This window comes from Canis aureus, chromosome 32 (assembly GCF_053574225.1).
Source record: "Canis aureus isolate CA01 chromosome 32, VMU_Caureus_v.1.0, whole genome shotgun sequence".
In the NCBI taxonomy this organism is placed as follows: Eukaryota; Metazoa; Chordata; class Mammalia; order Carnivora; family Canidae; genus Canis; species Canis aureus.
The window spans coordinates 19,487,098-19,512,535 of record NC_135642.1 but is presented as its reverse complement, the minus strand read 5'-3'; the positions used below and the strand labels follow the sequence as shown (position 1 = coordinate 19,512,535).

At 38.2% G+C, this 25,438-nt stretch overlaps 1 protein-coding gene across 3 annotated transcripts in view; it reads left to right on the top strand.

Moving 5' to 3' along the window:
- The window catches only part of FBN1 (fibrillin 1), a 222,924-nt gene that overhangs the window by 111,942 nt on the left and 85,544 nt on the right, over positions 1-25,438 (top strand). For all 3 annotated transcript variants that reach the window (XM_077881022.1, XM_077881023.1, XM_077881024.1), the window contains exons 9-16: positions 4,565-4,723; positions 9,367-9,546; positions 10,160-10,300; positions 11,973-12,092; positions 15,433-15,558; positions 17,385-17,507; positions 20,691-20,813; positions 21,889-22,041. In XM_077881022.1, coding sequence (XP_077737148.1) covers positions 4,565-4,723; positions 9,367-9,546; positions 10,160-10,300; positions 11,973-12,092; positions 15,433-15,558; positions 17,385-17,507; positions 20,691-20,813; positions 21,889-22,041 — 1,125 coding nt within the window. The remainder of the gene's footprint in view (positions 1-4,564; positions 4,724-9,366; positions 9,547-10,159; positions 10,301-11,972; positions 12,093-15,432; positions 15,559-17,384; positions 17,508-20,690; positions 20,814-21,888; positions 22,042-25,438) is intronic.

Genomic DNA, 25,438 nt, shown 5'->3' with positions numbered 1-25,438 from the left:
GGATTTTGTTGTCTTAAAAAACAGGTTTGGAAACTGCTGGATTTAATGATTGCTAAGACTTCCTTCCAAGTCCAGTTTTCTAGTGTAAAGTTCCAGTTCCAGAGTGTGCAGCCTGATAGTTAAAGACCTTCACTCTCTGACCCCTCTCAACCTTGCTTCCTTATCTGCACAGTCCCTGCCTCTCCCCCTCAAACACTTGTTTTGATTCATTCCTGCCTTTTTTATCATATGTGTGGTACCACTCAGGACAGATACTCTTCTTCCAGCTGAGGCCTCCTTTCATATTCCTCCTCAGCTTCTCTGTCTTTGAAGACACCCCGGATCAGCCTACCTGAAAGCAGTTTCTCCCTTCTCTGAGGATATGATTCTCATAAATGATCTAGGGAAATTTTATGTCTGTATGTTTTTATCTCCCTAATTAAGATGTAAGCTCTCCTTAAAGGCTAACTGCTATCCTCATCTGTCCCCAGTGGTTCTCGGCATGATGCCTCGCATGTCATAGGCACTCAGTTAAGTATTTGTTGAATATCACAATGAGTACTTCCTTATTATTAGGGCAGAGCTAGGAAGCCCATGGCACATGGCCTTGGAGAGAAATGAACACTATCTTTTGATGTTTGTTTCTGGCCCATATTTTCAAAGACACTCAGCTTCACATCCTCACCACAAGCCATGAATTTCAGACCCAAACTGAGTTGCACTTGAAATTCTGAATTCCTTTTTACTTAGTCACATATAATAAAAGCTGAGGGCGATCTCTTAAGTTGACATTTGAATAAGTACAACCAGTGAGGGAAGCCTATCTGGATTTCTCCTTAAAAACAATGGTGGGGCCTGGATTGCCTGATTTTCCAAGATATCTTTGTACATACTGTCACTGCAGTGAAAGAATGGCCAGTGCAATTCATGTATCTCCTTTTTCTTCCCAAACCGTTCCAATTAGCATTTGACATCCAGTGGATATGCTCAGCAAAGAGGTAGATCAGAAGTTCTTTCCTGTCCAAATAATAGGTAGATTTATTTTTTAACTTTCAAAGAGAGCCACAAATTAAAGAGATGAAAACATTTACATAACAGATAGTTTACACTCTTAACAGATATATTCATACTATTTACAAAGAAAGGGAGATGTGGAGAGTGAACTAGGATTCGGGGGTAACCTCCTAGGTGTGAGGTGTTCTACGAGAATTACCTGACTTCATGTTTACAACCATACTGTGGATGGGAAGGAGCTGAGGTGTACGGAGCTCAGATAAGTAATTTGGTTTGATTGCTTAAGCAGCTAAGAAGTGAGGGAGCTGGGATCCCAACTTGGACATGAGCCCACAGTCCCAAACCCTCTCATTGCTCCTTCCCAAATGACTACTGGACACAGTAAATGCTTTCTAACCATACACCTAGACAAGTACAGTTTCTTCTTCTTTGGAACTTTATTGTGCCCACAATTAGGAACTTGTTATATAAAATGCTCCAAGAGACATTTCTGCCTTCCCTAATGCTGATATTTTCTGCCATGTTAAACACAGAGACACCCTCCAACCCCCTGCCAAACCATCCCTAGTGAGAAGAAAATGCATATAGTTTCCAAATTACAAACAAATCTAAGCTTTGTTGGTAAGTTGGCTCTTTGGAATTAGTCAATCTAACCAATAGAAACCCCACCTATAGCTAGTGGTGTGTCGTACTTCCTTATATATCTCTCCTAAGCACAAGATTCCATCCGTTCCCTTCAGTCACTACATTCTAAGGCTCGCAGACCTCTCTGTCCCCAGCATTCCCTTTGTTCTGTAAGCTCTTGAAGTTTATTTTATGTTTTTATTCTGTGATCTTCTTTTGGAGGTTTATAATATCTTGTGTAGGGTGATCTTTTCACATTAGTGTGCTCTGTCTCATCAATTCCCAGCAATCCCGATGATATCCTGTACCTAGTTTGGGCCTCACGGTTCTTAGCTCCTGGTTGGACACAACGATGCTAGTGATTGGTTAGGAGAGGCCTACTGATAGGCTAGGATGACCTGCAAACACCTGTTTAATCCATAATATATATTTTTTGATATAGTATGGTTTCTGGATTCTGAAAGGAAGGAGGCCAAATGATCCAGAAAGGGAAAAAAGGAAGAAAGCATCCTACTCCTTTTCTGCTAGATTCCTTGGTCAGAGCAGATTCAAAATAGAAGAAGGTGTCTATGCTTCCTCCTACCTCCACTTACCTCCTCCAAATCCTAACATTCTTCCCCCTCGGCTTCCACAGGTCTTCAGATTGCCCACAGCCACTCCTTAGCCTCTTTGCAAAGTGATCCAGCACCACAACAGTTTCCTTCCCACTTCCTTTGGCACTGCTGCCTGATGGCATGGGAAACTTCAGGCTGGTGTGCCCGGGGTGGGGGTTGGGGGGCAGTTCCTCCAAATGCTTCCTGGCTTTCACATATTTTCTCTTTCTTTACTTATTAGCCAATAGGTTTGTTTCAAAATTATAAGTTGTGTCAATGTGTGTATTTTTAACCAAAGCTCTCCTGCACAAAGAGAAATTAGCAAAATGCTCACTGTTGGTAGAGGTGCCATTTGTACATCAGAGACTGCCAGTAGCCCAGCCATGGCTGGTAATGTTTTTAGCCCCAACATTCACCATTTTGATCAAGAGTTTTCTAGTCTACCGATTTAACATGTAAGTGAGCCAACTGGGCAGTAAAATAATATCATCGTCAATGTGCAAAATAATAGACATTAGCCCATTAGGAGTTTGCAGTTGGCAGCTGTAGGTCTCAGTTTTGCTCCGAAAGATAGCCCACACTGAAAATTGTATATACAAATTTTGGTCAAGTGTTTATACCAAGTTTTGACCACCAAATTCATTTGAAACTGGGATATAAGCCAGTTTTGAATATTTCTTCCCATTCTTAACAGCCTTTGGTTTCCTTGCCCCCAAACATCTACTAAGCACTGAATAGATAAATTATCAGTGGCTTTAAAGCCATGAAAATTAGAAAGTAGAAAGTTCTATTGCTCTTTCTTCTTCACAGGGAAGGTGCCATTTGTGGCTTCAGAGAGCCTATCTTGTCTGCACTCCTCTCTCGGGCCATTTACCCTGGACCAGGCTGGAAGGAAATGTTCTGCCTCTCTGCTGAGACTATTAGTCTAATGAGAAATGTAGGCCGCAGAAAGCACATGTATACGTGCTAGTGGTTTTAAGTATTTTTCAGAAATAATCTTGTATTCTTTAAAGCTGATCAGTAATCTTATTTTATGGTTTGTTTAGGTTTTGTGTAGCCTTCTTCATGTGATATTAGTTTGTAAGTTAGCCTTGCTTTTCATTAAATTCTTTTTATTAATTTATTGCAACCTTCAAGATCTGAGTGCTTAGTGTTCCTAAGAATGATGTTGATGAAAACAGTCATAGGGTTGGCGTTCTCTGATCAAACATGAAGTTTCTATTTCGACTTACAGGAAACATAGGGATGAAGTTTTAGCTATAAAAAAATTCCTCATTTTATAAAAAAAAAAACTTACCACCTTATAGTTCTTCAAATAACAAGTATGCTTAAAGTATAATTTACTTTTTAACTATACTGCATATGGACTATGCAATGATACCCCTTCCTTAAAGAGAGTACATCCTCAACATCAGGTGGATCAAGGTGTTCTGTACTTAGCTACCTGCCTCCTCTGTTTCACGGCACTTCCTCAAAGGCCTATGAAGTAGTTAGGTTTCTAGTATGTCGCAGGCTCTTTTTTGATAGCCTAGACTTGCACTTCAGTGTGTCAGTGTTGTCATGACAGACATGATGTAACCCAATAAAAGTGGTATATAGAAATATGTCTTCCCATGTTGCTTTGAGAAGATACCTTTCTGCCAAAAAAAAAAAAAAAAAAAAAAAAAGCCTTCAAGAACTATTGTATCTTATAGGACTAAGAACTTGGAATCATGAACATTTTGAACTTGTAAATAATTAGTGCCTTATAAAATCTGTTAGGGCCCTAGGACAAAAGGAAATCTCTATTAACAAGCATTGGATCTGACTGCAAAGTGGCTTACTCCTTAAAAAAAAAAACTCACAAGTCTGACTCACAGTTTCAGTCTGAAAAGTAAGAAAGATCTCTTAGAAATGTAGACTATAGTGCAGACTTAATGTTGTTTTAAAATAGATTTATATCAATATTTGCCTAAAATGGCTTGAATTAAGTAGTTTGAAACCAAGGACAACACAGTCTCCCTTCAGTATAGAGACATGTCTTTATAACTAATTAACTGTCACTGCCAGTGATTTTCTTAGTCTCTCTTTTCCTCTGGCACATATGGTTGTAATCATTCGTTCCCACCTTGGGGATGGAATGTGGGACTTTGGCCAAGTGCACCAGCTCACAGGGGCGAAAGGTGTGAGACGAAGGGAGTTCTGACCAAGCATTGTTCCTGAGCAGCACATACTGCTTCTCTTCCAGGGGGCAAGGGTGTCAATGCATCCCTCCAGAGCCTGAGTGTGAGGCATAAAGGTGCTGGAGCAGAAGAGTGTTGTCACGAGTTCCATCTCAGTGATGTGTGTGTGGGTGTGTTTCTTTTTTCTCTCAGATGTTCGCCCCGGATACTGTTACACAGCTCTGGCAAATGGGCGCTGTTCTAACCAACTGCCCCAGTCCATAACAAAAATGCAGTGCTGCTGTGATGTTGGCCGATGCTGGTCTCCAGGGGTCACCGTTGCCCCTGAGATGTGTCCCATCAGAGCAACAGGTAAGAGCCCTTCCAGTTATCTGTAGAGTGTCCCACTTCCACCTCCACAAGCCCACATGCATGATGCACATCTACTGGAAATCCAGGTAAGTGAAAAAGATTCCTGAAAATAAAGAGAGACAACTCCCAGGAAAATTTGCCCTGGATAATTGGCTTGGGAAAATACAGAGGTTCATACAAGTAATACTGTTTTTTGGTACTGCTTCTTATTGAGCTTGCTTATTACTACTAACTCGCAACCTTTTCAGGAGTACTGGTCTCTCTTCTTACATATTTCTTTTGGCTTTCACGTAGTCCTCAAGAGCTCTGTTGAATAAAGTTCAGGTCTCTCAGAGCCTTTTCATGAGTTATGCGGGATACATGTTTCCTCCTTCCCTAACATTTGACGCGTTCCTCTTCCTTGGTGCCAATTCTTGTTAACTTTTTTTTTTCTTTGTAATACTTCTCTCATCTGTCATATTCCTTCTACTTTCACATAAAGCTCATTTTCTCTCATCTGGACTATTGCAGTGGCCTCCTAACTTGTCTTTATGAAATCTGCAGCTGCCATATATATTTCCCAAAGCATAATTTATCTGAAGTTCAGTTAAAAAAATTATGGCTGGGGGAAAGGTAGGGAAAGATGTCCAGAAAAATTTTCCCAGGATGAATTCAGGAAGGATCTAGTGGTCCAAGTCACTCCATTTCTTGAAAATAAAATTTTACTGCTTGGCGGAGCATCTAGCATCCTCATATCCGACCCCAGTTCATCTTTTAATTCTTCTTCTTTATAGTGGCTTTATTTTTCTAGTTAAATTATATGATCAAGCTTTCCTTGAAGCCAGTCTGGAGATCTCTAAACTCAAATGTTCTTTTTCCCTAAAACTTCTCCTTACTTCCTAACCCCTGCCACCTTGCTTGTTAAATGCCATCTTGTTTGGTAAGGACCCTAATATGATTCCCGATAGGACCTAATTCATGAATGTCCCAAGAGAACCACAGCTGGAAATGATGCCTTCTGTCTCAGGGCACCAGGCATTTACTGCTGCTGTGGCACAAATCCCACTCTGGGCCAATATGTGTTCACGTATTGCTTTTTTACTCTGATAAATCTCATTAGGAGGTGTCATTCATTCTTATAGTCCCATATTCCTTATGCTTTCTTACCACTTCCACCATAGTTAGCAAAATCTGGCTCATAGGGGGCATTCAGGTAGAGTGAACAATTTATTAAGTGATATCTTTCCCACTAGTTCTAAGTGAAAACTCCTTCTTAATCAGATTCCTGAACAGTGTGTTTGACTCAGAAAACTGTAGCAGAGCAAATCAAGGTGAAGAAGGATAAACACAAAAGTTAACGGAATGCTGCAGAATGTTATTCACAGAATGTGAATTTACCATTATCCTGGGTTCTACACCTGCTCACAGATGTTACTATAAAATTTCTTTTATTGCTGAGAATTATATGTGTGGATTAAAGAAGCAATAAAAATCTTTCAGTACATTTTAACATATAACAAGTCATATATTTTGTCTGAGTTGCTTACTGTCTATGACCTAAAAATATAACCCACCACCCTTAGTGCACTGGGGGGACCATTTAGTAGGTCCTGTTTAGAAGTACGTGACATTCTATTAAGACACATGGCTTGAGTACCAGGAAAATGGCTTTTTAAATACATATATTGGGATGCCTGGGTGGCTCAGTGGTTGGGCATCTGCCTTCAGCTCAAGTCATGATCTTGGGATCCAGGATCGAGTCCTGCATCAGGCTCCCTGCAAGGAGCCTGCTTCTCCCTCTGCCTATGTCTCTGTCTCTCTCTCAGCCTGTGTCTTTCATGAATAAATAAATAAATCTTTAAACAATAAAAAATAAATACATATATTAATTTAGGAATCAGCAGCATTGATGCAGATTCCTTTCTGTGCTGAGGCCTTGAATAGAGGACAGAGGGACAGCAGGTTGAGGTGCCCAAAGACCTGCTTTGGGATGCATGGTGCAGAAGGCCCTGTTCCCCTGTGTAACTTTGCAGGGAGCTAGCTGCTCTCTCATGTGTACCACTGAGATACCTCCAATCTAAAATAGGCCCAGGGCAAAGCAAATTGACAGAGAAAAGCTAATTTGCAAGTTGGTACGTTTGCTTGCTCAGATGTTCTGGTAGCAGTGCTGTAGAGCTCTAGGTTTTTAACTTATGGAGAAGGATTTTATATAGATATAAAATACATATATATATAACATATATATGAAGGATTATTTTAGGCTAGTCAGCTTTTCACAATGTAAAAAAAAAAAAAATCAGTATCGTTTCTAGGTTAAATGGAGTTAGGAAAGATGGATATCAGTTGAACAAAACTAGCCCCGGTTCGCTGATCCTGAATGTAAAGGAGCTCATGGGAAAGTTATGAAGCTTAAGAGAGTAGAAGAGAGAATAGGAGCCACTCCGATATACTTTCCTATAGAGGTTAAGATGAATTTAATAGCATGCTTGAAGTCATATACCCACCTAATTAGCAGAAATCCTGATAAGCTATTCAACTTCTTTCATGAAAATCCTAAAAGACTAAAGAAAAAGAAAGGTTGAATTGGTGCTTGGAAGCAAAATGAGTCCCTTAATATAATTGCTATCCAGTTAAATCCAACACATAGTTAATGAATTCCTCTTCTGTGCAATCCACAGGGCAAGGCTCAGAGTGGGAATTAGTCATAAGTTAGACATGATCGTTGACTTCAAAGACTGTGCACAGTCTTAGTGGTAGAAATTTGGTGGAAAGTAAGTAGCCAGGAAATGATAGATATGGCACATCCAGGTGATAATTCTGTAAGAAGGATCATTATGGTTTGGTAAGTGGGATTGTAGCATCCTGGTTCAGGAAAGCATAAACAATATATAAATCCTTTCCAGATGCAGTCAAGTGCTGCAGAATCCGTGTGGGTTAAAATTACAGATAAATAATAATTAAAATATTATTAGAATAGAATAGAATTCTCTGAATACATAATGTTAACCTAAGTTGGAAATGCCAAATTTAATTGAAGAAGTTTTAGTAATGGACCCATATGAAACCACAAGGTACATGATAGCCAGGTATATTTAGCTACCTGTGTAAATTGGCAGATTTTCCCCATGACGTTGAATATAAATGTATTTGCATAAAACATATTACAGTACTTTAGAATAAGTCAGATTTAGTGCACAAGTAAAAGTGTAATATTAGCCTAATTTCTGTTAATGGATAAAACTAGTATAGAAATGATCTGTGGGAGAATCCCTGTGTGGCAGTGATAATAAAATTATCAATACTCTGGCAAGAAGGAGAAAAAGAAATTTTTAAAGATCACATGATTACATACAGAAGGAAACTATAACAAGATGTGGCTATTTGTAGGAAACATGAAAATGTACAAATGGTTAAGTAAATACATCCCTGGAAATCTGGATACTGTCTTAAAACACCTTTTTGGAAGCTCAGAAAAAAGGGTGTCACAAATCTAAAGATAATTTATACTAGTAAAGACCTGGCCTGAAAAAATCAGCCTGTATGTGCAGTCAGAGGGAATCCTTGATTAACTCAAGTGTGCTAGTTCAGGGAATCATTATGCAGCATTAACAACAGACGCACCACCCCCTAGTATTCCACGGGGTGCTGCTTCTCCAACACTTTATTGTCTTGTACAAATAGGTATTCCTCAGGGCTCTGTCTCTGTACACTCTCCTCTTCACTTTCCACACTTTTCCTAGGTGAGCTCATTCATCCTCATGGCTTTAAATACCACCTATCTACTGATAATTCTGAAACTTATATGCAGCCCCCACTTCTCATCTAGGCTTCAAACTCTTACGTAGCTGCTATGTGACAAATCTACTTGGATATCTGCTATCGCAAGATTCATATATTCAAAGTGGAACTTGGCTTCTGCCCATCAAACCTGCTCCCATTGCAATTTTTCCCATTTGGCAAATGTCCCCAACATCTACCCGGTTGGTAAACCAGAAGACTATATCATTCTTGATTTCCTGTTCCCTCCGCTCTGACATTTACTCCTTCTTGAAGCACTACCTACTTATCTCTAAAATATGCTTCAAATTTGTCCACTTCCACCCAGTTACATGGCTGTCTCCCTTGTCCAGCCAATGTTTTCTTGCCCTTGGCTTTCTGTAACAGCCTTGCCTCCTTTCAGCACATTCTCCATGTGTCAGCAAGACTGATCTTTTGAAAATGTTCAGTTGATTACATCCCACATTAGTCTGCTGAAGACAATCCAATGGTTTTCCGTTGCACATACAGTAAAATCCAGTTTTTTAATGTCCTCTTTAGAGAGTTGTGGGATCCACAAATGGGACTGAGTTAAAAAAGTGGCATTTGATTCTTTCTTGAGATAAATCGTGACTTAGGTAAAGACTTCCTAAATTTTGGGAGAGGTATGTGGTACATACTCTGGGGAGTTTGGTTTTGGTTTTGAATTACTGTTCCAGTATGGTTGCTACTGTAGCTGTTAGTATGGGAATGATGTCAATTGGCTTTTTCCCCCGTTCTCCAATTGATCTATGTGGTTCTATGACTGATCTTATTCAAAGTTTCTTTGAAATGTAAGGATGACTTGCACAGAGTATGAGTTACGCTACAACTCAGCTTTTGTGTTCTGTTGTGTTGTGTTTTTCCAGAGGATTTCAACAAGCTGTGCTCTGTCCCCTTGGTAATTCCTGAGAGACCAGGATATCCTCCCCCACCCCTTGGCCCCATTCCTCCAGTTCACCCTGTTTCTCCTGGCTTTCCTCCTGGACCTCCAGTTCCAGTCCCTCGACCACCAGTGGAATATCCATACCCGTCTCGGGAACCACCAAGTAAGGACTGAAAAGTCATCTGGTTTTGTTTTGTTTTACATTAATTGGCTTAACTTTTTTTGTTGTTGTTTATGCTGCTTTAGTCATTAAATTAGTGTATCAATTCTTAGATTAACTGGTATACGTAGTGTGGTATCTAAGTTTCTCAATTGGCCCCTTCCTTAGGAGAAAAATAGGAGGTTTCATATTCTCCAGATTAATGTCCTTTTGTTATTCAACAACTGTGGGAGAGGGAGAGATTTAAATCTGATTCACAGGATGAAGTCATAGAGGAGGTATAAAATTATACTTTGAGTTTTGTATGATGCAAAGTAGTTTTGTAAGTAATTACCAGAACTCATTGCCTTTGTCAGTTACCCAAACTGGAGACTTGAGAGCAAGGCAGAAAAGAGGTAGGGAGAGGCAGGCTACAGTGAGGCTACAGGACCTGGCTGCATGCGATCTCTGTAAGTGGGCATGAAATTATACTTTATTGGTCCCAGGTGACCTTTACCCAAAGAGCGTCTTCCTTCCTTTATGATTTAGCATCTTGACCATTGTGAATGGGTTAAGAAGTGATGAAAGATACCCTAGTTATAAATGATTTTAATGGGGTTTAATGTTATTCCCTTAGGGGTGCTGCCAGTCAATGTCACTGATTACTGCCAGCTGTTTCGATATCTCTGTCAAAATGGACGCTGCATTCCAACTCCTGGGAGCTATCGGTGTGAATGCAACAAAGGATTCCAGCTGGACCTTCGTGGGGAGTGCATTGGTATGTGATGCCTAGGGTTAGGTTGGCATGAGAAGCTATTGCAGTTCTGTCCCATGACTATATGGGTTTTCTGTTGTGGCTGTAATAAATCACCTCAAACTTAGTGGCCTAAAATAACACAAATCTGTAGTTCTGTAGGTTAGAAGACCTACACAAGTCTAACTGGGCTAAACTCAGGTGTCAGCAGCCTGTGTTCCTTCCAGAGCACTCAGAGAGAATCCATTTCTTTGCTTTTCCAGTGTTCCTTGACTGATGGTCCTTTCCTCTATCTTCAAAGCTAGCAACATAGCATTTTCAAATCTCTCTCTAAATCTTTGGTTCTATCTTCCAATTCCCTCCTCTACTTGTAAAGACCTTTGTAATTACATAGGGTTCATTTGCATAACTCAGGAAACACTACCACCACCACCCCGCCCCTGCCCTCCGTCAAGGTCTACTGATTAACAGCCTTGATTCCCTCTTGCCATGTAGCATATTTAGAGGTTCTAGGATTTAGGACATGAATATATTTGGGGAGAAGCATTATTCTGCCTACTATAGTGACTTTTAGCTTTCATGGTAAATACATTCAAGTCTTGCTGGTCACTTCAGCTTAAGTCATCTTCTCAAAATGACCATTAAAATAAAGCTTTAAAACTGTCTCCAAATTACAAATTTTTGCACATTTTACTAATTCAAATGGATAACTCACCAATTGTCTGTAGTTAGTCATTAAAAACTGAAGAGTGAAACTTTGAATTGTTGACATGAGTCATTTAAGCTAGCAAAAGGAGGAAATGTAACACAGGAATAATTCATCTGTTAATTGGAAAAGAACACCCAGTTGCCATCTAACTTTTAAAAAAAAATAAGTTATAGAAAGCAATTATGTAACTATGAATCAGGCAGAAATCAGGAGTTCTTAGTTTCTCATGCTGTGTAGTTTCCTGGTGTTATGAATGCCCCTTCTGGCACACGCTAAAAGAGGTCATCCAGAGCTGGTGGAAGAGGGGACATCTAGCTCACGGTGGAAGAGTGCACCTGCAGCAAGAAGCATGTGACTATGGATAAGTAGGTTATCTTCCAGAAGCCTTAGTTTCCATCTTTACAAATAGGGGAATGTAAACCAGGTCACTGTTAAATAGACTAATAGTTCTATACAACTGTAAAAGTAGTGGGAGCCTGTCTGGGGATGAGAGTTGAGGGGTGGACTCTGTGGTAAGTGAGAATAAGTCATTAAATGACAACTGTTTCATGTCTTATTCTGATGTTCTCAGCAGAACTCAGCAGGGGATGCTTAGATAAAGTTAGGCTTCCTTTTTATTGAAACATAGAACTCCAAGAGATACTCAGAATTCTATCTAGAAGCCATTTCTGAAATGTTAGTCTGTTTGATTCCCTTAGGCCAGACTCAAGGAAGAGAAAATGTTTCTTAGCTTGGAGTGTTGAGTTGCTACATGTTTGGCATTTTTCTCTGAAAAATGACACAGGAAAATAAGACACTTTACTCCACTGGTTTTCAATTGGTTGGTGACACAGTACCTTGTGGCAAAAAGAAAAAAGACCCTCTTCATTATGCTATTTATTTCTTAAAAGGAAAGTGTTCTAACATGTAAAGGAAAGCAATAAAATGTTCTTAAAGTTATGAGTTATTGCCATCTAATTTCTTACTAAAATGCACCATATTTTGCAGATGTTGATGAATGTGAGAAGAACCCTTGTGCTGGTGGAGAGTGTATTAATAACCAGGGCTCGTACACCTGTCAGTGCCGACCTGGCTATCAAAGCACACTCACCCGGACAGAGTGCCGAGGTATGGTCCTAACGTGGAAGATGCCAAGTGAGGGGACATATACACTAAGTAGGAGGTTTGCTTCAAGGGAATTTAATGGAGTTTAAATAACCTTGCTGAAGAGGCTCATAGGCCCTTGTTGTTTTCTGCACTTAATTCCAGATATTGTCACTCTGAAGGACAGCATCATAAAATCCAGCAAACATTCAAATCATTTTAAAAAAGATACTTCTGTTCCTGGAGAAATATCTTATTTTCTATGTGTGTGTGTGTGTGTGTGTGTGTGTATGGAAAAAAATTTTTTTTGCCTTATCACTGTTGCTCTTAATTTTTCATCTGAGAGCCAAGGAATGGGGTTGTCCTTTGTTGACGCAGAAAGTGAGGACAGTTCTAGGTGAAGTTGTATTTCATTAATTTCTTAATGGGAAGATCTAAAGGAAAAGGAAGTAGCCACAGTGGTCACAGCAGCATCGCCTGAGAGCTGATTGGAAATGCAGAATCTTAGGCCCCACCTCAGACCTACTAAATCAGAATCAGTATTTTAATAAGATGCTCCCAGTGATCCATAAGCACGCTAAAGTTTGAGAAACACTACTATAAGTGTTTGCTGATAAATTTTTCCCTCTGTGTTTATTAATTAATTTATTATGTCATCCTATATGCCTTTTATCAGATGACTGATATACTAAAGTTTCTGGGACAGAAATAAGTAAGATGGACTTTCAACCCTTGGGGAACTCAAATATCTATGTCTCTATAGATTTGGCACAGAATAAGGGATTTCACTGATCCAGGAAAGCCAGATAAAAGCGTGTTCTGTGAGAATTCTGTGTTAAAATTAAATTCCAGGAAAGGTCAAAAGGTTTGTATCACTTTAAAAAAATTGTCAGCTGTTAACAGGAGTGGTTTTTTTTTGTTTTTTTTTTTTTGTTTTTTTTTTTAAGCAAAAGCTCTTCATATGAGTTAAAGACATAGAGCCTTTATTTTTAACAGTGACTGGTTGCAGAGTCTTAGAATGTGGTTCTGGCTTAGAGATTTCTTGCCATTTGTATATTTTAGTATACCACCTGTAAATGGCAGTTTTGAGCAGAAGAAACTGGAGCACAGAATGTCAACCTGCTAATATTTCTAGTAATGGCCTTACTCCCTAGATATAAATATAGGTAGTTTGAATGTATAACTGAGTTTAGAACATCATTAGTGTTATGACTGTTGTTTACAACAATTAGCATGTATGGTGTACTAGGCATTTTTCAATAGTGGAGAATAAACCAAAACCAGTGTCTAGAAGACTGCAGTATTAAGTAAGCAAATAGAAGAGATTCTTGAGGACTCAGCTGGAGTGAGAGCCAGCCAGTATAGATGCCTGCTGGTGTTATCGCTCTGAGACTTAATTTATTGGAGGTTTAGGATTACCTAAAAGCTTCAGATAATGTCTTCTTTAAGAGCTAGTGCTAAGCTTATCTCAGACATAAGAAGTTGATGACATATTCATGCCTTGGGGTCAATGGAAGTGGCCACAAGACAGTCAGAAAGTTGGTGTACTTAGCTGAGGAGAAGAGAAGGAGCTGAAGAGACAGACAGAAACACAGTAGGGAAGTTTGTATTACTCAGCCATTAGAAACGACAAATACCCACCATTTGCTTCAACGTGGATGGAACTGGAGGGTATTATGCTGAGTGAAATAAGTCAGTCGGAGAAGGACAAACATTATATGGTCTCATTCATTTGGGGAATATAAAAAATAGTGAAAGGGAATAAAGGGGAAAGGAGAGAAAATGAGTGAAAATATCAGTGAAGGAGACAGAACATGAGAGACTCCTAACTCTGGGAAATGAACAAGGGGTGGTGGAAGGGAGGTGGACCGGGGGAGGGGGTGACTGGGTGATGGGCACAGAGGGGGGCACTTGATGGGATGAGCATTGGGTGTTATACTATATGTTGGCAAATTGAACACCAATAAAAAATATACCAAAAAAAAGTTTGAATGGCAAGCTTTCAATTTATCTTGCAAGGCAGCGAGCAGACTGATGGTGCTCTGAAATTAGTGAGGAGAGAAAATGCCGAACTCTTTATACTGTTTGTTTTATCCTGGGGCCTCAAAAGATTATAGAATCCTAAAAAAAAAAAAAAATTTTCTCCTCAAGAGTATGTGGCTTTTACTATTTTTTGGAGTGTGGAGCAAGTCAGATTTTTGCAAGGATTAAGAAATAAATGAGAGAGAAAAAGAGCGTAGGTTGTTGGCACAAAGATCAGACAGAAGAAAAGCCCAGACTGCCTCAGCTAGTCCAATGACTCGTGTGGAAACCACTGCTGGATCTGCCCAGAAAGAAAGTGCGTCTGAGGGTCAACCTCCAGACACCGTGCAGACGCAGGGTAGACAGAGTAACCAATGTGCCGTGAATGCACATTCTTGTCGTCCAGAGGATGTTTAGGGTGCTTATACTCAGGCACATGTGGCCTCAGCTCTGCTCCCATGTACTACGACACAGTACCCAGGTCTCCGTCTTCTGGGGAATGAGCCCTGGCAAAGGTTGTGCGCTATGTAGACAAAGCAGCGTGTATTCATCCTCTTTGGTGTTCATCCAGGTATCTGGCCTAGAAACTGAGGGGAACAGATAATCCAGGGTACCATGTTGTCCAATTTGAGTTCATCATTGATCTTTAAATGAGAGATCTGATAGACGTTATTTGAGTTATTGTCCTTTTTAACACTTCCACGTCAACCTCTGTTGTTTACTTTGGCATAGTATTAGACAGAACAGAAAAGAAGGGGAAATGCCCCCATATTTTATTTGGTAGATAGAATGCTTATGAAGTTGTCAAAGAAACTAAGAATATACAAACAATAAAACTATACTTGGACCAGAATTGCCATAAGGAAGGTAAACATTTCATGCAGTTGCTGGTTTTCAGATGGCATTAAAATTTTTTATAGGATTTTTGTTTTACTGTTCTGATGTAGCTGTGAGATCTGCCTTTTTGAGCATGTGTTGAAAGATGCCAGCCAAAGTTTAATATAAATAATGATATATACTGGCTCATTAAATTAGCTAGGAAAATGAAGAAGAATCTATTTTGTGTATACAATTGAGATTTCAAGGATCTTGTTAGAAATTAGAGTTAGATCAAATGCTCTTATATTGGCATTCTTTTTCTGTGATAGGTCTTGGAAACTAATTAGTCATCTAAAATCTCACATTATTGGATATCAAGTTTACGTCAAAGAATATCATTTAGTAATTAAACCCCGAAACTACCATCATGGGTTTGGAGATGGAGGGCGGGAGAGAGGGAGATATAAAATAATTGTCAATCTGCCAACTGAAGACATATCTTCTGTTTTACCTTTAATTTTAGACATCGACGAATGTTTACAGAATGGCCGTATCTGCAATAATGGGCGTTGCATTAACACAGATGGCAGTTTCCACTGTGTGTGTAATGCAGGCTTTCATGTGACACGAGATGGGAAGAACTGTGAAGGTAAATGATAACAGTATGGCAGTCAGAGTAGCAGAATAATACTAATCCCCTTCTCCCATCCCGGTTTCAGTTTCAGAAATCTTTAACAAGACCAAGCCAAACATTGAGTGAAAAGTCAAAGTAGCAAATATATTTCATATATTGTTATTATGGGTGAGGCAAACATACTTGTCAATAATATTCATACCTTTAATTACATTTCTGTGATTCACATAACATTTCAAATATATGAAGAGAGCTTGTCCTTTAAAGATACCTGGTGATGATGAAAATTCTGTAACATAGATTATAACTTCCTAATTTTAGGCAATCAGAATTTGTACATTGTTTTTTTAATAGGACACACCTGAACTCCTATATTTCGTTTTTTTAATTCTTAATTGAAGCATAGGTGGCAAAAGCCATATAGTTTTTTTACATTTATAATTCTCCTGTTTAAAATGTCTGTCTAGTGGGACACCTGGGTGGCCCAATGGTTGAATGTCTGCCTTCGGATCAGGGCCTGATCCCAGGGTTCTGGGATCGAGTCCCGTATCGGGTTCCCAGCAGGAAGCCTGCTTCTCTCTCTGCCTATTCCTCTGCCTCTCTCATAAATAAATAAATAAATAAATAAATAAATAAATAAATAAATAATCTTTAATAAAATACAATAAAATAAAGTATCTAGTAAGAAAAAACTACAGAGTATCTGGAACTGTAAAAATTTTTGAAACATTGACTATTGAGAACTAGCTATCTTGCCTCTCAAATTAATCACCTCATTTTGAATTGGGCTGTTTCAAACGTTTTGTCTTTTTCCCCTGCAATTTTTTCCTGAATTGAAAATATGACCATTATTGATGAGTTTCCACTTCTTAGACCTTTAGCAAAAAATGAAGAATGCTTCTTATCGTCTTTCCCAACGTCTTTGGGAAAGATCCCAAGAATCTATTCATACATTAAAAGAATTTCAAAATTGTTCTTAGAAACATTTTTGGCAGAATATTATCTTAGTGATTCAATTCAAAGACTTAATGCCAGAATTCTCGGTTGGGATAGAATCCTGTTTAAAAAAAAGAAAAAATCATAAATTACATTGGTTTGACTAAAGCCTGTAAGTGAAAACACACTGTGTCTAGAAAAGCAAGTGCCTCCCAAGACAACTGTAGTATTAAATAAAATAAGGTATTGATGAATTTAAAGAAATAAACCTATGATCAAGGAGTTCTAAAGGTTAGCTAACGTGGCTATACTCCATAGAGTGTTGCATTTTAAAAATACATTTTTTCCTACCCCTATTTAAAACTTCAAACTTGAAGCTGTTCTCTGGTTTCTACTTTATAAAGAATCAGAAGGTGGTCTAAGTCTGTTTTAAGTTCCATCATTCTTGGTTTTGATTTTTGTTTTTATTTTTCAGTGTATTAAGGGTAATATCAGTGAAGTAAATAGAACTGTCAGACAGTTAACACACTTTTCAGTTTGCAAACTACTGTCTTTAAAGAAAAAGTCCTGGTAGCTTCCATACACATGAGGTTTTATATAAACGATTATATATGGATTTCATGTCTATACACATGTGTATATATGTGTGTATATATATACACATAAAATAAATTTAGCTCTGTAGTTTGCATGCACACGTCAAAAATTGAGAACATAAGAACACACATTTTATATGGCCCTTCTTCTTCTGTATGCTATAATTTGGAAGAAAATTAGCCTTAGACTATATAATTACAAGAAAATGGAAGAAAAGTGAAGAAAAAGAACTATGTTCATTCAGGTTGTCTTCTTTTGTAAGCTTGCTCTTCTGGGCATAAGGAAATGTATCTTTTTATATTTTTCAGATATGGATGAATGCAGCATAAGGAACATGTGCCTCAATGGAATGTGTATCAATGAAGATGGCAGTTTTAAATGTATTTGCAAACCTGGATTTCAGCTGGCATCAGACGGGCGTTATTGCAAAGGTTTGTGCTGTAAAACTCTAAGTTGTATTCTCCTCTTGTTTTTTCTCCCTTCTGTATCGCTTAGAGGTGCTTTGCCTCACTGAGTCTCCCCAGTTAAAGTGCTCCTAATTTGGTTTAGAAAACCTGTCTGGACCTCCTTCTTAAGGACAGCCATCCAGAGAGGTATGGTTTATGCTAAAGAGGCTGCTCTTATTGCAGAAAGGGTGTTAGGGGTCTCCTAAAGGAGAATGAAAGGGTACATAGCAAAGGAATGAGAGGCTGAAGTTGGTCCACTGATAGATGTGAGCATCTTTTCAAAGAAGCTGGATTCTTCCTTTTCCTTGCATTGGGGAATCACGGAAGTTAGGTTTTATGATGGCTGTCATTTGCTACCTCTTGCATCTTTACCTGGACAAACTATTGTAGATTCTTACTGCAGCAATCTCTTCTCTGTAATTTCCTCCAGATATCTTAAGAAACAAAGTTTCTTGTGGATGATTTATTTAGGCATTCTTAAGTCACATAAGCATAAAGGGAAATAGAATTGGGCAGCCCAGGTGGCTCAGCGGTTTAGCGCCGCCTTCAGCCCAGGGTGTGATCCTGGAGACCCGGGATTGAGTCCCACGTCAGGCTCCCTGCATGGAGCCTGCTTCTCCCTCTGCCTCTGTCTGTGCCTCTCTCTCTCTCTGTGTCTCTCATGAATAAATAAATACAATCTTTTTTAAAAAAAGGGAAATAGAATTAAGCAGAAGAGATTAAACTAAGAACCATTGTTTAGCTTGGTAGCTTTTGAAATAATCTCATTACTTCAGGTATGGAAACAAAAATGAGGATTTTTACTTGTGCTGTTGAAAACTGGGGTTCTAAAAAGAGTCATCGAGATAAATTTGCACTTAGTATGTCTTGCCTTATGTAGTCAGGGATGAGTGATTATTGCCCTTGGGTCCAAATTCTAAGTTGAAACCATACTTCTCAAGGAATCTTGTATCCAAACAGGCCCAGGAAATCTTGTAAAATACTGCACTCAAAGCCTTCTGCTCATAGTTTCAGATGGAGAAGTGCAGAGTGTCAAGCTGTTTGGTACTGAGAAAACAGAGTAAAGTCCTATGATGCCTTTTCTCCAGGTTCCCCTGGTAGACAGTTTTGGTAAAGGTGTTCACCAATAGATGAGGCTTCTTCTTCTTTCTTCTATGGAAGAAAGCCTTGTATGAAGTTGTTGGCAAGATGTGCATTTTTTTCTAGGCTTAAAAGAACTTCTATCCTTTGGTTGTTTACCTGTATCCTCCATGACCTTCACATCAGTGTCTCTTAATATCGTGCAACTCTGTCCTCTTAGTAAGAGAAAACATTTTGAGTTTTTAAAATTTGAAATAAGAAATAAGTTTCTATATTACTGAGCCCTGTGCGAGGAGGAACTTATTGTTTGGAAGACAAGATTAACACGTGGAAATATTCTACAATGTAAAACAGAATACAACTAAGTTCCAAATTGTGCAGGTTGAGTGCTATACAAGTGAAAAAGAAAGGGGAAGGAAATGATTGCTGGAATACTTGGAATTAGGCTTCCAAATAAAATAGCAGAAGGAAATGTGAAAGCCCCTTTGTGAGCAGACCTTTTGCAGGAACACACACTCTTGCCTATCCACAGGGCATACTGAGATTGACTTTGGTGCCTGTAGGCTGCTGGTGACCCAGGCCACTGCCTCTCAGCATTAAGTATGACCAACAGATAATGCTGATGTAATTATTTCAGAAGACCTTATGACCTCATAGATTAAACTAGGTTTTCCAACTGTTTGCAACCCATGAAAATAGACTTCAGACTAAAGAGAAAAGAAAGAAATTTCTTGTATGCCAAATTTTTCCTTTTCTGTAACTTTTCTCTTGACATCATTGGATAAGATTTTCTTTTAGTACTGAGTATTTAGTTCTGAGACCACAAAGATGTGACTGTTCAAAGCTAAAATAAACAATGCTAATTTAATGTCTATGGTTGACTAATCTGATAAACAGCATGGCCTCCCTGATCACTCTCTGAATATTGGGGCCACTCAAATTGAGTCATGTCCTTTAGATCTATGTTACAACTCTGTCCCCATTAAAAAGCCTTTGTGTCACTTTTCAGGCTATAGTTGTCACTGTATTACTGTATATCTCAACTTGAACAAAAAGGTGACCTGAATAACTGAACCAGTTTGAGTTCATGTATTTAAATATAACTGGTGCTTTAAAATACAATCTGTACACAGAATCTTGGACCATCCAAGCATATCTTGTGCCAGATAACACATGCTAAGTAAAATGTAGAGGTGTTTCAGTTTTCATTTGCCTTTTTAAGGTCAGAAAAAAAAGAAATAGTTGAATACACTAGGTATATATTATAAAAAGAGTTGTTAGAAAGTGACTTGCTTCTAAGTGTTAAATGTTTTCCAAAACACAATTTTGGTACCATTTCTACTTTCTCATATTGAAGGGGGAAAATATTTGCTATTATTAGCATATGCCCAATAAAGTCTTTTACCAGACCTCCCTAAGCATATACATACAATACTGTAATGTATCTGTAATACTTAGGAAAGATTTTTCTTTGCTGGGTTCCAGTTGCTTACAGTGCTGTTGTTGGCCAGAAGTGGTCATCAAAATATTCTATATTCATTTTCCATTTCTTTTCTATAATGTTCCATCAGGGTTTTAGTTCTATATCTCTTAATGCCACACTAGTCATCTCAGAGAGTTTAGGCATGAGTGATATTGGAATGGACCCCAGTCTGAGTATTGGATGCCAAATGGAGAAGCTTCCTGCCCAGGTCAAAGTTGCAGTCTATTATCAAGCTAGATTTCTCACAGTCCTGGAAGAATTGCCGTGTGAAATGTTCCATAAGACCCTTTGTCTGTTAGCTGTCACTTTTCTTCTTCCAATTCTGTTTTTGCCTTCTTGATTCTTATTTTGGATAAAAAGATCTCAGGAGGATATTATTGAAATAGCTTTCTCTGTGGTAAAAAAAAAAAATGCTCAGTGTAGTTTGTCAATTTTTGTTACTATTTTCTCAAAGGACAATGAAATGTGTCTCATTGAGCTTTGATTGTTGATGCTGCATATTACTTTCCATCTTCCCCATTTTCAAGTGTTGTAAAAGAATTATAAACATGTGATGGTCTCATATAAACATCACTATTTTTAATACGTGCTTTTCCCCACCACAGATATTAATGAGTGTGAAACACCTGGGATCTGCATGAATGGACGCTGTGTCAACACTGATGGCTCCTACAGATGTGAATGCTTTCCTGGACTGGCTGTGGGTCTCGATGGTCGTGTGTGTGTTGGTAAGATAAAGCTATGACTAGATAAGACACGTGGTAGAGATCCACACTCTGTCGACCACTAAATCCCGCCAATAACAAATGCACTCTACTGTAACGGATAGGACAGAATTAATATTTGTGGGGGAACAAACCAACAGTATCAGTTTTCTTCTTGCATAAATTTAATATTAATCTAAGAGGTAGAAAGATGAGCTGAGATAAATGAAAACCAAGGGAATCCCCACCTCTCTTTCCCCTTTTTCTTTTCTAATCATATAGATGTACTTAATTTTCACCAACTCTCCTTTGTTGATAATAGTTATGGAAATTGGCCTGTATATGCTCATTATCTCATAGTGGACATTTTCATATAGGAAATTGAATGTCCGAAGGGAAATCTAGAAGGCAAAGGAGGATACAGATAATCAAGAACTTTATGTAATATTTTTATGTCTTTGCATGAATTTTGAAATTTATTGAGAAATAGATATTAATTTTATCCAAATTATTTTTAGGAAAGGCAGTCAGTAAACACTTGAATTGGGAGTGGGTTGGGCATGGCTGGAAACTCCCTCTCTGGTGGTAAAGATGACACTACTTAGTAGAGCAATGTCTATTAACTTGTATAATGAAACTTTTATAGATTAAATTTCCTCCATTTTGAAAGTACATCTAATTCAAACATTCAGTAATTGCATGTTTATTTTGAGATAGGCCACACTTCTAAGAAAGATCTTATTTATCATGGGATGAGGGTTACTGGTCATCCATCATTCATTTAACTTGTATTGCCCTTGTCTGCAGAAGTTTGAGGAAGACAAAATGAATAAGATAGAATCTCAGGATAGAATCTCACAGTTGAGTAAACCATTGGTAGTCCCTAGAAAACTGAGAGTCTGGCAATTGGTTTCCAGTTCTTGGAAGCTGAATGTAGTGTGTTTTATTTTGTCTTTTTCTTTTGAAACCTAAGACCAGAGGCATTTTCTGTGAGTTAGAACAGGGACGATGGCTAAATAAAGCCAGCTTCACCTTTGACCTGGAGAGTTCTCATCTGTTTGAAGTGATAGTGTGATGACAGTTGCTTCTTTCTGTTTAGACACACACATGCGGAGCACATGCTATGGTGGATATAAGAGAGGCCAGTGTGTCAAACCGTTGTTTGGTGCCGTTACTAAATCTGAATGCTGTTGTGCCAGCACTGAGTATGCTTTTGGGGAACCTTGCCAACCATGTCCTGCACAAAATTCAGGTATGTGGTGTCATGAGGATGCCCTCGTACTACCAGCCTTCTGCCACCATCTACAATCTTTGCGTCTATAAAAGTCACAGGGAAAGATTATATTATGTTCTCCAGATATATCATTTACCTTCCTGGGGTCTTGGCAGGGTTACCCAGGGTCTGATCACACGTTTTTCACCCAATCCCAATAATCTTTGGGAACAGGCAGCATGTTTAGAACCTCCATCCTAACTCTTCCACCTTAGTAATAGTCACGCTCTTTGGAATTCATGCAACTTGCCTTGTTTTCTAAAGTAGTTTCACAGTGTTTGCATTTTTCAGTAACTATTATAAAAGCAGAATTTTACAGAGTGTAAAAGTAAATAATTTTCAGATTACCTGAATATTTCCAACTTTTTTCCAAAAGGCCATGTGAGAATTTTGTTCAAATCCCTCATGTTGATTTAAGTGTGCTTCTCCTAAATGATTTTATTCAACCCTAGGGAAAAAGTATTTTTCTCAGTTTGAAGTGACATGGTATAATGAAAAGAAAACTGGTTGGTGAGTCAGAATTCTTCCCAGCCATGGGCAGACAAATTACTTAATTGGGGGGTTTAGTTCTTTGTAAATTTTTGTTTATTTAGGAGTTTTGCTCACCTACTTTCAAAAGGACCGGAGATGGCTTACAATAGTAAACAACTATAAAATAGAATAATATGGAAAAGGGATCCTTAGTTTTCTCATCTACAAAATGGATTATTTAGGTAATCCAGAAGATCCTCTCCAGTTATAAATTATTTCTGTCTGTAAGGCAAAAATAGTTTATTGAAACTAAAGCAATAAACTGTCAACATTTGGAAACTTGGCAGTTTCCTTTCAATGTTCTAAAATAGATCCAATATTGAAAATATGTAGCTCTGATTGGTTGGTTTAAATCTAAGATCCAGTTAGTTCATTTCTGGCCTAGAGACAATCAATTAAAAATTAACTCACAATTTTTAAACATTTGCCATTTTGAAAATAATATTTTAAATTAGAGAGTTAGAGATTAAAATATGAGAAGTTAGAGAAAGTTAAATGGAAGACTTTAAAAGAAATGAAGGAATGCCAGTTAAAGAAGAAAGCCTTATTCTGGCTGATTTCTTCACAAATTGCCATTTTATTACCAATCAGTTCAATTCATGCTCACAATAATACTTCAATTACACACCATAAAATACAATCTTATTCAACAAAGATACCTCCATGTAACTTTATAGTTGTATATCGTTAATACTGTCCTTTTGTAAGTTACTTTAACTTTTCAAAGTACTTCTCTTACATACTTTGAATTTATAAGATGAATGAGTATCATGAAAACTGAGTATAGGTGATTTGTTTACATCTTCAGTAAGTGGAAGAACCAGAACTTAGAATCCAGGACCTTTGGTGCATATAGTTCTTTGCTTTTGCATTTTCCTCTGGACCCAGTACATGTCCAAAGAATTCTCATGATACCTAGGGAAATGAAGTAATATTATAAAAAGATGACTAAAAGAGACCAGATTTCTTCAAGCAATGAAGCTTAAGGAGGGTTAAATTTGAAGCCCAGCCCCACTAGCTTCTGTTTTATATTTGAATGTACTTGCACAGAAAAGGTCCACATGTGGAAGTGCTTTCCCTCAGTTTGGTTTCTCCACCTCTTTGGTAGATGAAAATGCCAGATCATGAAGGATCTGAGCATAGAATATCCCTTATTTCAGGAGAAAGGGGATATTTTAAAAGGTACTTAAAATATCTAAAAGTTTCCTTCTTTAGTCAATTTAATGAGAAACTCCAACCAGATCACATCTAAAGTCCATCTTTGTGTCCTGGAAGGAAGCCAAGGAAGCTATATATGAAGATATTTCTCACTGGCTGCTGCATGTTTATTTCTTATAGGAATCAGTCAGTTAAATCCACAGAAGTATAAGTATTAGGAATCTTCTCATATGTCCACATACGGTTGTCTCTGTGGCACAACACCAAATTGGCTCAGCAGCACATACCACTTATTAAATGCATGAACTGTGTGAGGAGCCATGTGGAGCACTTTACATGTTCTCTTGTGACATCCATAGAACTGTCATGTGAGTTGGGTATCCTTGTCTCCAGTGTGTAGAAGAGGAAACTAACAAAGAGAAACGGCTTGCTCCTAAATAAGCATTGTCCTCAGTGTTCAAACCAGTGCTGACCTGAATTGACTGACTGCAGAGGATAGTCTAATATCAGATCCTACCCAAATGGAAAAGAGCAGTGACAATAATTTGCTTCCATTTAGGCCAAGCATCAGTTAATTTAGTACTAATTGTGAAACTGCTCTTTGCAAAACTGGCATGATATTGTTTTTCTTATTCTGTTACTTACAGTATTTTGAAAGTGTTTTAATTAATCACTGACATGAGAGAATAATGACATGGCATTTCTTTTGGCTATGACACGGCAATTCTTTTGGCCTCCAGTCCCAGGCTTTCAAACACACAATGGCAGCTACCTTCCCAAAGGAAGGTCCCATTTAGCTGGATTTAAAAATTAAGGAATTTCACCAATTCTCTCAAATTGACATTTGCATGAAGGCAGAGGCTCTGAAGGGTTCAACCTTCATTTTAAAAAAATTCTGTGTAACTCATTTGCATCCACTGTCATCAGGAACAGTTTTCTAGCACTCAGAAGTTCAGGAGCTATTTGCTTCAGCAGTGAGGTGTGGTTGGCCTCTATAAAGAGGCCGTCCCTAATAGCTGTTCTCCTACCACTTCAGCACAAATGATTTGCATTTGACCGTGATCAGACTCCGTGGTTGCCGGAAACTGTGGGCAACTAAGAGGACACTTTAATTTGTTTTCCTTGGATAATGTATGCTTCCAGTTAGTTCTCCATTTACATCATTCACTCTTATGTTCATCTAAGTATTGTTGGAACTGTATGTGAAACATTGCATCAGTTTTAGGAAATAGAAATCTGATTCCATCAGAATTTGGGAGCATATTCTGCACACCTCAGTTCTTGGTAAGACCTCAGTTTTAACATTATGCAATACTTTGCCTATGGATTTATCAGAGAGGATGAATTTAACATTCCAATGAGTGTGAGTTTTAAAAATATACTTAAATACAAGTGCAGAGAGAAATGAGAAAATGTTAAGTACTTGATTGTACTAAAAAAAAAAAAAAAAAAAAAACCTCCAATAGTTCACACTAAGAAGCAAAATTATTCCCAAGATAGTGGGAGAAGGTTTTATTAACAGTTAAGAAACCACATTTTAACAGGCACATTTCACTGTAAGTGTAAAGTGTTCCCCAGTGAACGAAATCAAATTATAGGAAAAACACCTTTTCCAAAAGCGCTTTGCACAAGGAATTACTGTAACTTGCTTATGTCCTTCAAAGTCGTTTTCCACAGTGATGCAGAG